Source organism: Agelaius tricolor, unplaced genomic scaffold, assembly GCF_023055355.1.
Source record: "Agelaius tricolor isolate 1412-34295 unplaced genomic scaffold, bAgeTri1.0.p SCAF_24, whole genome shotgun sequence".
Lineage (NCBI taxonomy): Eukaryota > Metazoa > Chordata > Aves > Passeriformes > Icteridae > Agelaius > Agelaius tricolor.
The window spans coordinates 4,073,778-4,085,777 of NW_027269284.1; the positions used below are offsets into that span (position 1 = coordinate 4,073,778).

Consider the following 12,000-nt stretch of genomic DNA (forward strand, 5'->3'; position numbering starts at 1 on the left):
GAAGTATTTCCAAACCCATAGTTTGTGGAATCTAAATGGATTTATATTTTAAATATTTGTTTTCAGTAGTTCAGTTTTGACAGATTATACCCACTGCTAGGTGCTGGTTTGCTAATACCATTCATCCTGACATGTGCCATGCTGGTGTGCAGTAGAGGTACAGGAGGAGTACCTTCCTCCAGGTGATATGAGGCAGCTTTTGAGCAGCAAGGGGTGCAGCAAACCTTTGGACATACCAGATTAAATGCAAATCTGGTTTTATCTGATTTTAGAAGCTGAACAGTCCCAGGACATTACAGCACAGCCTCTGGCAGTCCTAGGTGGTGCAATTGGACATAGTAAGTCTGACAGCAAAGGAGTCTTCACTCTCTCCTGGTAGTAAAACAAATAAAAGCCAGGTAAGAGTGCACTAACCCTGTTGGGAGCAACCAACAGAGAGGGGCAGAGGAAGTGGGTCCATTTGCAGCTCTCCCAGATGCAGGCAGGCTGCAGAAAGCTGCACTTGCCTCTGTCCCAGGGAGTCTATTGTGTTTTTACATCAGCTAGTGTGTGCTTCAGTGTCTGAAGAGCAGGAACCAGATGGGAATGCTATAAGAATTCAGTGATAGTTTCCCTATGCAGGAGACTTGGTGTCTGTTGAGTTTAAATGAAGGTTTTCAATGAATCAGCCTTGGGAAAACTTTATTTTAAAGTGCATTCAAGTATTTTCCCCTCCTGGAAATGATGTACAGGTGTGTATAAGCTAGACTGTAGAATGGCACAACAGGAACAAATCTTTCAAGTGAAATATTTGGTGCTGAGGAGGCGATGTTCACACTAAAGGCACTTTGGGAGTTTATTCTGGATCAGCTCCAGTTTGGTCATGTAGATTGAGTGCTCGTTAATGGAAATGCCAGAGGACAGCTTCTGCTTTTGTTTTCCCTGGGGCCCAGGTAGCAGTTGCTGACAGTCTGCATTAGCAGCTGATGGGGTTGGGGAAGATGGGATCTATAAAGCAAAACATTTGGTTTTCAGGATGTGGCACCTCCGTTTCAGAGGGATGTTTCCCTTCAGAATGGCTTTAGTCTTACTCTGAGAACTAAATGCCCCTTGCAGCTCAATTTCATAAAGAAGCATCTTAGTCCATGTGCACCAAACCAGCTTCATGATGTGAAGCAAAGTATAATTGGTGGTGAAGATCAAAAAAAAAATTTTAAAGTATGTCTCTGGTCCAGATTATGACATTGATGTAGGCTTATGTAAGGCAGACCTTTATGATGAGAGTTTAATTCAGAGAGAAAGAGCCAGCTCCTATCACACCTACCATGAAGGTTTTGGTAGGGCAGCAGTGAATGGTTTCAGGCAGATTTTAAAATGCTGCTGTCTTAAAGGTGTGTTGCATTTTTCTTTTAGAGCAAGATTTGTCTTTTTACTTTTAATTATTCTTCCAGAGCAAGACAAGTTATATATATAAATATACACACAGACAGATATTCAATACTGTTTTCAGATTTTAGGAACACAACAACCAATTTAAAAAATATTACCATTGCTTAGTCAACATACTTTTAAAACCACAACTTTTTTTGCTTGCATGTGTTTTACTTTGATTGGCCAAAATTATTACACAAAATATTTCTCAAGCTGAAAAGGGGAGAAAACCAGGCAAAACTCTTTGAAAGAGAAAACCAGGTAAAGTCTTGCATCTTGACAAAAATGTGATTTTCTCATAGGAAAACGGTTCTGCCAGTGGCTCCATACCAAGCCTGCTATGCAGCCATTCAGCTGGAAATGCTTTCTGTTCTAGAGAAGCCTCTGAAAATATCTCCAGTTCTTAAATACCACAATGTTTATCTCTTTGTGGTCACCATCAAACAGTTGTTACCACGCTTTTGTGGTGACCAAACATAGAAGCCCCCAGAGACGAGGGCAGAGGAAAGGGAGGGCTGAGAGCAGCCTCGCCATGCAGGGCACTGCCACTGATTTCCCAACAGCAGAAGGCTTAGGGATATTTTGGCAGTGTCTCATGATCGAGAGTGGGTGTTCAAGATGGTTTTCTTCTGAGTCCTTAGTGCACTAATCACACCTTTTCCATCCTGGCTATTGGGAAAGGCCAGTAGGAACCAGCAGTGAATGGAAGAGTTTAAAGTCTTCTCCACTTTTGTACCTTAGAGTGAATGCTGGTTAAAAAGGTTTTCAAGAATATTTTGAGGAAAACCAGTTCCTTGGATACAAGTAAAAAAGACTCCTGTATCAGTCTATGGCTGAAAACTTGCTGCTGTGGGCTAGCAGGAAGGCAAACCAGCTATTTAAAGGTCTGTGTTTGCATCTTTCCTGTGTATGGCACCGAGTCAACCATCGTGGTTTCTGTTTTCCTGCAGACATAAACAATGACACGTACAATTTCCTGCTTGCACAGTGCTCACACAAGAGCCTGTCCATAAGGGAAACGTCTAATTACTTATTAAACCCTGCACAGTGCTCAGACTGGGTTAAATATTGACTACCAAGGTTCAAGGGGAGCCTGTGTCACCAAATGTGAGCTTGGGCATCCTATTTTCTAGGAACTGTTCAGATCAAATGGATGGATGACAAAGTGCTGCATGCAGGGAGGAGAGACAAAGAAGGGGACAACAATCAGAGCAGGTTGTCTCAGAAGTAAACACCTATCTTTGGAGCCCGGGGATTTGGAATGTGGTTGCTGTTGGTGGCTCAAAGGGGACTTTTGTTACCAAAAAAAAAACTGAATTAAACTGAGTCTTGTGGAGTGCTTGGTTTGTTTTACTGAAAGTCTTAAAGATGTGGGTGATTTGGCTGGAAAATCCACTGGGCTTGTGAAGCAGGATTTGCATGGCTGGGAAACAGTTGGAAAGGCATAGTACAATGGTATTTATGTTAAAATTTGGGTAGATCCAACCCAGAAGGTAATTCAGGGCTGCCTGACTGGATTGTTTCCCAGAGATTATGGGAAGCAAACAAATGTCTTGTGTTGGCAGGAGTGGTCCCTCTGTGACCTGTGGTGGAGATGGTGGAGGTTTGGGTTAGGTTTCGAGAGAGCAGGTTGGGGCTATGGAATTTCAGTTGGGTTCTGGATCCTCCCTCAAGCCAGAGGATTTCTAGCTTTCTTCCAGAATTAGGCAGTTTGTCCTTCCTGGAAATAGCAGGCTAAAAAAAAAAAAAAAAAACAAACCAAAAAATCCTTCTAATTTTAAAACCTTGAAGCCATGTTTTAAGGCCATTTCTTTTGAAAAAATGCCCAACAAATTAGGAATGACATTTTTTTAGATGGGCTTGCCTTCTTGAATGAGAATGGATGAGATAGATTGTGAGGGTGTGTGTGCCAACACACCTTTGTTGTACTTATCTCTTCTCTTAGAAAAGTTTTCTGATTATCCATTGAGCTGCATACCTGAACTGCACCGTCAGTATAATTTTAGCATTTGAGTAGAAATAATAGTCCTCTCCTTTGGCCCACACTAATCCCACTGGCAGCACTTGAGAAACAATAAATAATATAATTTCTTCCACACTAGAAATTTTCCAGCATATGAAGTCTGTTTCTTCAAAAGTAGTTTGAAGTAATCCTAACTCTCCTTTGCGTTTGCTACCTTGAAACCTGAGGGATAAAGTTACTATTTTTTGCTGCTGAAAAAATGTTCGGCAACAATTGATATTGAATGTCACCCATGCACATTTAATTTAATAAGATGGTAATTTCATGTTAAATAAATACCAACTGATTATTGAAAACATATGCTCAAAGGATTTAGAAACCACATAAGAGATACGTATCTCATCTACTGTTGTTGAACTAATAAATCTAAGCAATAATCAAGTGCCAATTGTTTAACATACAATAACTATTTTATTAAATGTCAGTGAAATGTGGATGCAGGGCACTTAATTAATGGAACACGTTCCCAGATATTCTATTTTTCTTAGTTTTGGAACATCTAGAGTAGGAAATTTACTGGCAGCCTTCACACAAGGGGCTAGTTATTAGTCATGTAAAAATAAGGCAGGTACTTTTTTGTGCTATCAATAAATATCCATTTCATCAGCAAAGCAACTCCTACCACAGAGGTAGTGAAGAAAGGGAAGATATGGCACTTCATGTGCTGTGAAATGGGTCTGCAAAGCAGTTTTCTCCATCAGGTTGTTGGGCTGAGCCATGCACCCGAAGCCTGGAACTTGCTCCTGCAAACAGTCCATGATTTCCAAATCTAAGCCTGACCAGCCGTCGGGGCTGGTCGGCAAATACCTGTGGTGTTTTTGTGTTCCTCGCTCAGAGTCTTTGTTCTACGGAGATGCTGTTGGTTTTTTCTTTAATCTTTTGATTGTTTTTGATAAGCATTGTTTTTGTCTGTGGGTGCCTATGTTTTCAAGCCAAGAAGGACCCATTAGCTCATCTAATCTGATCTCCTCATGTCACATACCAAAGCATTTGGACCAGTTATCCCCACGATGACCCCTACTTTACTTGGCTAACACATACCTTTTGGAAATGCAAACTGTTTTGTTTTGAAAATATGAAAAGATTTTGGATTCACCAGTCCTTTGAACTGCTTATTCCATTAGTTAATGGGATTCATGGGCAACACATTCATCCTTTTATCTCTCTCAAAAAGCATTTTTATCAGTTCTGCTCTCCATGTAATGGCTTCCAACTGTGCAGAGAGCCAAGAGTTCCTCTCTTTCAGGAACACCTACTCCTCTTGATTGAAACTGTTCCCAACACTGCTTTGTAAAGCCTTCCCTGTGGGATTTGCTCCTTGGTAGAGTTTGTCCTAGCAGAGCCAGGCCTCTGTCTATCCATCCATCCATCATTACAGCCTGAATGCCAATACCAATAATGGTATTAATGATACGCAGAGAGTGTGAGTGCATAATCCTTATGTTGGTCTTGCAGAGAGGGTTAAACTGTTGTAGAAGAGGTTAAACTCTGGTTGTAAGCAGGAATTGTCCAGCCCAGCTTTGCAGCAGCAGGTACCCCAGGATAGGCAACTCTGGAGGTGTGTTTCAAACATGGCTTTTAGGTGGTCCTTTCCAGCTGCCTGTGCACATTTTGAAGTGTTAGAAAGGTAAAGAAAATCCACTTTGCTGTGAACCACCCTGGCAATAAAGACTTTGGAAGCTCAGGTTTTACAGTGAGGAGTGTGGTGAAGGCCAAATGTTGCCTCAAGTTTTGGTGGAAGAGATTGTGTTTACACCAAATGAGCAGTTTGGTTGGTAATCTCTGTCCAATTCCATCATCTCACTGTTGTAGTGAAAAATTTCTGTGCTTAGCTTTATTTTCCTCATAGGACATACACTATCTGTGGTACTCCAGCCCCTCATGCTAATCCATGTGTTGATGGGCTGTTTGGGTGCTTCATTGTGAATGACTTTGCTAATTTGCTAACACAGCACTTCAAAAGAAGTCTTATCTACATAGAAAGTGAATGTGTTTGGTATTAAATAATAAAATATACATAACCCATGGGGCTCTTAAAACTTATTTAACTTCTTTATAAACTTTACAATACAGTATGTGGATATTATAAATTACTTTCCATTCCAAGAAACTGTCCGGGCTTGTTGACCTTCCTTGGAATTTCCTCTTTGTAATTATGTTTAATGTGTTAATAAAGTTCACTTTGAACTGTATGATGGCAAATGGTCTCATAGGACATGGGTCAGTGCTGGTGCGTTCACCATATGTGAAGCTTGATATTAGTGTGCAGTTTAGTTGTAGGAATAGCAAGGATAAGTCCAAACAATTGCAGAAGCAGTATCTCCTCCCCAGGTTAGCAGTAAAAAGGGGTTCATGGAAAGTTAGGAATGTGGAGTGGGAAATCATTTAGCTTTCACTGCTAGGTGTTACTAAATTATAGTGCTGGGTTTGAGTCACTATCAAAACACCATATATTTAGAGGGTTTTCACACAGAGCTGTAAATCATGTTTACTACATGTATAAGTTGAATGAGTGCATGAACTTTGCAGTGCAGCCCAGGAAAATATAATTACATGTGTGTATGTGTGTTTTTGACTGTGAGAAATATGGACAGGAAGCTCCAGGCTATTCCACTGTTGCGTCTTAAATACACTTCTAGAAGTTGTTTTTGCTGCTTCCTGGAAATAGCTATTTGCTAAAGCAAAGAGGCTTTCTTGGGTTTTACATAATTCCTTTTGCCAAGAAATGGCAGCTACTATCACTTCCCAAGGCACTGGGGAGGAGAGCAGGAATGCTAGTAAAGCAGTGTCAGCAGCAGAGCAGCAAGTGGGGCTTTTCTGTGGTGTAGGATAGTGGATATAAATTGAAAATTGCCCAGCTGTTCAGTAAGACAGGTGTAGAGTCTGTCTTTTATATAATGGAACAGAATGGGGATTCCAGTTGCTTGTATTCGTAAATGAGGCAAATAAATCTGCACACTTGTCTGCATGTATATGAGCAGAAATATTTAAAACAAATGAGGTGATCATGGCATTTCCTTGTTAATGTTTGACTGAGTTTATATGATCTTGAACAGAAAACTTGGCATCTGGCTGAGCTTGTTGGTTTCTTTCTGGTTGTGTTTATATGTATTTGCAGATGGGGAAACTACAAGCAAGAAAATAACTTGGTGGAAAATGTAGGTTCTGGATTGTTTAAATTATATTTTAAGCCTGATTGCACCCTGGCCCTTGGAACTCCAGGCATGATCCCTGCTAGTAACTAAAATTATTTGAATGTTATGGGGCAAAGTTATATTTAGTTTGTGTTTGGAGAAAGAATAACAACGAAGCACGGGGGATGGCAGCTGCATTCTCATCACTTCTTCCCGAGTCACATCTTCAGATGTCAAATCCCACCCTTCTCTCTCAGACAGAATATTAAGAAATTAGTCTCTCAAATTATTGGGTTGAGGACAAGAGGGACTTAAGAAAACCTGCCCCACTGGGATTGTGTTGAGGTGGGGCTTAATTTTCTGAGCAAGCTCCTTCTGTTCAGACAGGCTGTAGAACCAGCTGTGCTTCTCCACTGTGATGGGGCTTAAAAGCAATGCCCCGTGGCCATGGAGAGCTGGCCTTGCCTGGTGGAGAACTGCAAGAGTTTCCTCTCCCTCCCTGACTACAAAAATGCCTAAAAATCTTGGATGGAATATCTACCTAGGGTCTTGTTTTCATGCCCATATCCCATGAAAAAATACTGCAGGAAGGAAATGCTGTGTTCAGGAGCATCACAGATTGGAGATTCTCAGCACTTAAAAAAGGCTGATGTTTCCAAGAATCACTGCCTAATGGCTAAGAAATTGGGAGGAGCACAGTGTAGAGACCCCTCCAGCATTTACACTCAGGGCCAGAGGGCACTTGCTCTCTGCTGCTCCACCTGGAAAGGATCCAGGAGCTTTGACCTGTGAGTGCAGGCACATGGCAGTTGACAGGATTCATTCCCCCCTAGCCAGAGAAAGACACCATTAGCATTAATTTTGCATTGGTAAATATATGAAGTCACTATTTTAACAGCCTGGTTTAATGAAATGTTTTCAGGTTTCAGAACGATCCCTTACGGTGTTGCTCTCCAGCTCCTGGGGTGTTGCCTTGCCCACAAACAAGGCAGGAGCAGTGCTATAGTGAGCAGGCATAGGGTATTGCACTCAATTAGAGCATTTCTGCTCACACATGACACAAAGCTGGAGCCCAGGACAGCAGAGATCGTGACTCTGGCTGCTTGAGCAGTAATTTCATCTGCCTTTTACTGCTGCCTCAGAGCACGGGACAGACACCGGCAGTGGCGAGGGATGGGAAGTCAGTCAGAGCCAGGGCTCAGCCTGTTTTTACCTCCCTGGCAGCTGTAGGTGAAGCAGCAGGTGCTTTCCTGGGATTTTGCCTGGCTAAGCAGCTGTAGATATGAATCCAGCCTGCAGGGCCCGTGTCCTGGGCTCCGCTCCCGCACTGCGCACTCAGCTGTGAGCGCACACGTGCCCCGGCCCTGCGGGGTCAGACACCAGGGACAATCCCAAATCAGCGCCTTGGGAGGGCTAACTGGGCACTCTGCTCTCCTGGCCACCCCCTGGCATATTAGGGGCCAGTTCTGGAAGGTGAGGAGCTCCTGTCAGTAACAGTGCTGCGCACAGGAAATAAATTGGCTGGCTCAGCGTGTTTTTACTGCATCTTTTTATCATGCAGTAAGAGATGGAACTGCTATAGAGAATCCTTGGACTTTAATTCCCAAGAAAAACCTTAGTAGTGCTGAGCAGCTTAATATCTGGATTCAGAGGGGGAAGATGTTTTTGCCTAGGTAGTGCAGATATTTTTGCCTAGATAGTGCAGATTTGCCTAGATAGTGTGTGAGGCAGCTCTGTGTCAGTAGGACCCGCTGCCCAGAGGATATTGGAGAAGGGCCTTTTTTCAAAACAAACTTACCCCTCTCTGCTGCCTCCCCTGATGCCTCTGATGGTGCAGAGTGGTGAGATGTGCCAAAGTGTGTCTTGACTGGAACAGTATTCATCCGTCACTGTTGCAGTCCCAAGGCAGGGCTCTACAGATATGTAGTGAAATAAGACCCAATGAATGCCTGTACAGGAGAAAGAGAGACAGACATCCTGATGATATCAATATTTTATTCTTGCTGTAGCCCAGCTTCAGGAGGTCCAGCTACCATTGGCTTGCCAGGGCGTCTGAAGCCTCTGACATATGTGAAGGTGCTGAATTATATTGTGGTTCTTTGTAAACACAGTAGTAAATTCCAGTATTGTAATAATTACCATGGTGCTTGATATTTACCTCAGAACACTGATTCCAGAGAGTACTGCTTGAGCAGAAAGTTATTAATGCAAAGATGATAGGTAATAAAATGGAAATACTTACAGCAGAAACAAGGCCTTATCATCTTTGTCCTAGAGCTGTACACTACTGAGAAGTGCATGCTGTATCTGAAAAAATTCACAGCAGGAAAAAACAGTGAGGGGAGGGTTTTATTCCTTTTCCTGACAAAGCTGCTGGAGGAGCTAATGAAGAGCTGCAGTAATGTTTTTAGGCAGAATGGCTCTAAGAAACGCACCCTTTTCTAAATGTCATAAAGGTCTGCGGATAGATCCTGTGACAGGGACTGATCCAACAATTCCTCAGAATGAAAGGTCAGTCAAAGGAAAATGGCATTTAGGAGGACCAAGCTTACCACTGACCCAAACATGTGACAGATCCAGGGGCAACTCTGGTGCCATCAGGAGCCCCGCCTGTACAGGCGGCCCCAGAGAAGCTCATGACGTGACTGGGAAACTATCTGATTCCTCCAGGTCTCCAAATTCATCAGGAGTCACCATGAATGTCGGAAGGAAAGGGGTTTTGAAGGAGCCTACAGCAGGCTTCCAAGCTGGGAGGAGAGTGCTCCTCTCTCCACTGTCCCTGCTTGCCCTGCACCAAACATTTTTTTTCCCAGTACTAATTATAGATCTGTTTTTGTCATTTGAATATGCATGAAGTAGTGTCCTGGCTCACAGGCAGGTTGCAGTGAAACTACTCTTAAGGTTTGACTTGGTTTGATAGTGCTCTGAGTCAGAAAGAACCTCTCCAAGGGCAAACCCAGAATTTCAACAAGTCTGTGGACTTGTCTGAGCATTTCAGCTCCTTTGCACTGAGTCAGTGCATCATGTAGGGAAACAGAATTTGGGGGCAGATTCTCACCCAGTGTTTGTGAATTCTGCCTTATCAAAGGCAGCACACACAGCCCCTCTTCATGGGTGGATTTTCACTATAAAATATTCAGGAATGCAATTTGTGTCAGACCAGAAAAGGCCTTGGGGTTGTCTCTCCATCCACAGAGATGGTTGGAAATCTCACAAGGTGAAGAACATAAGGGTGGTTTGGAATTTTTAGAAAATCTGGACAGGCAGGATTTCTCATGGTGTTTTGCCAGTTCCCTTGGAGTATGGGAGGATACCATCACCTCCAAGATCTGTCCCATAGGTGACTGCAGAAGATGTGAAGGGGTGGGTGTTATCTTTGCCTTCTTTGTTGTTTTTTGTTATCTCTGAGTTTTTCAGAATAAGTGCTCTCAAGGTCCTTACTTTGGGTCATTAAGAGTTCATCAGAATCTGAGTGTGTCTAAGACCCATTGATTTAACCAGCCTCTTAGTTAAACTCTTTAATAAGTTCATTCACCACTCTGTTCTCAGCTTGAGCAGTATTTCTTTTCACCAGCAAAGCTGCAAAATTCATGGGTGGGATTCAACATGAGTAACTGCAACAGCAGCTCTGGAGTCATTCAGGAGCTGGATTGTATGTACTGCCTCAGTCATGCTGAGGAAAAATCAAGCAGACTTTGGAATAATAGGAATTAGTCATGAGGAAGTGCAAATATAAGCTCTGTAGTTTATCCCCTGTGGGTCCAATCCTGCAAAACATTAGGAACAGGAGTAAAATATGAGGGAACAGTTCCAAATCCCACAAACATCTTGTGGGTTTTGGGTGCAACTCAGCATCAGCAATTCTTAGCAAAACATTTTGTCCTTGTGCAAGAACAGGGCACTTATTATCACACCCATTAATAGACTATTCTGGGAAGAGCACTGCTATTGCAATCTCTGTAGAGAACTTGTGCAATTAATGAAAAGGCAGAAAAGGCAGATGCAGGAAAAAGGCTCTCAACTTTTCAGAGCCTTGAGAAGGAATTTCAGTTGGAATTCAGCTGTGAGAGCATTCCCACTGTTGGAGTCTTTATCACTTCTTTTTTCTGATTGTTGGCCTGTCCAAGTGCATCCTGTTATCATGTGGCCAACAGTGTTTTTAGTCTGACATTCCAGGGACACTCTCTTTTGTATGAAATTATCACGTTTTACAAAAAGCAAATATTTGTCAAGTGGGTCAAACCGGCAGGGTTGCTAAGGAAATTTATAAAAATATCCTCTTTTGGACTATAAGCAATGTTAACATGTCAGGCTAAGCTGTGTCTTTTATTGAAGCACTACCCAATGAATATTCTGTGTTCAACAACTGCAGGCTTATGTGTCTCAGATAAAGCCCATCTGGTGACTATTAAAGGGAATTACTGTACATACAACATGAAAGAATTAGAACATTTGAGGGGTGTGGGGCAGTGTTTTGTTGTAAGTACCACTCCTGTTACTAATTTTACCTTCAGGATAGGTGTTAAGTTTAAAACTACAGTTTCTTTACCAAATACACCAGGAAAGTTTGTGGTTGGGCTCCTTCTTGTGACAGGAAGATGCTGGAAAAGCAATAGAGCCTCAGAGCCAGGCTACCCTGGTGGGTTAGCGTGAGCTGCAAAGCTACAGCTTCAGGTCTTGCTGCATCCCTCTGTAATTGCTGACATTTTCAGCCTCGGTTGTAAGTGATTTTTGGTAAGCACCTTCTATTCTGTGTAGCAGTCAGTGTAGTGGCCAGATTGATGACACAGCTTTGAATCAGTGCTGTGTCACTGGCAAAAGTCATAACAGCTGTTCCCGTCTCTGTTCTTTCCTAGGCCCCCCTAGGATCGCTGATAAAGTGATTCACCGCCAGTCCGTGAGGCTGGGCAGGACCATCAAGCTCCTGTGCCCGGTGGAGGGCGACCCCCCGCCCCTCACCATGTGGATGAAGGACGGACGGACCATCCACAGTGGCTGGACCAGGTTCCGCATCCTCCAGCAAGGGCTGAAGATCAAGGAGGTGGAGAGCGAAGACGCGGGGACCTACATCTGCAAAGCCACCAACGGCTTCGGCAGCACCAACGTGAACTACACCCTCATCGTCATCGGTGAGTGGGGCTGGGCAGAGCCAGGCCTCACCTGCTCTGGCACCACTGTCAGAGCTGATTCCCATGTAGCTGTCAGAGATTGCAGATTTGCTCTGTGTTGGGGAAGATGACACAGGAAAGCCTTATAAATATGATTGCCTGGCAAAAGATTTTGAGAATGTAGAAACTATAAGCGAGATTGAAATGAAAGCAAGCTTTGAGATACCTCAGTTACTGAACAATGGGAAAACAATGGTGTGGCTGGCTGAAGGTGATCCCCTTTTGATGAAACAACACCCTGTGTTTGCAGACGTCCAAGGGTCAG

The 12,000-nt window shown here is 43.1% G+C and overlaps 1 protein-coding gene across 1 annotated transcript in view; it reads left to right on the forward strand.

The window, feature by feature from the left end:
* FGFRL1 (fibroblast growth factor receptor like 1) overlaps nt 1-12,000 on the forward strand; it is a 169,785-nt gene that overhangs the window by 70,866 nt on the left and 86,919 nt on the right. Inside the window, exon 3 of the mRNA XM_071447290.1 lies at nt 11,424-11,696. Coding sequence (XP_071303391.1) covers nt 11,424-11,696 — 273 coding nt within the window. The remainder of the gene's footprint in view (nt 1-11,423; nt 11,697-12,000) is intronic.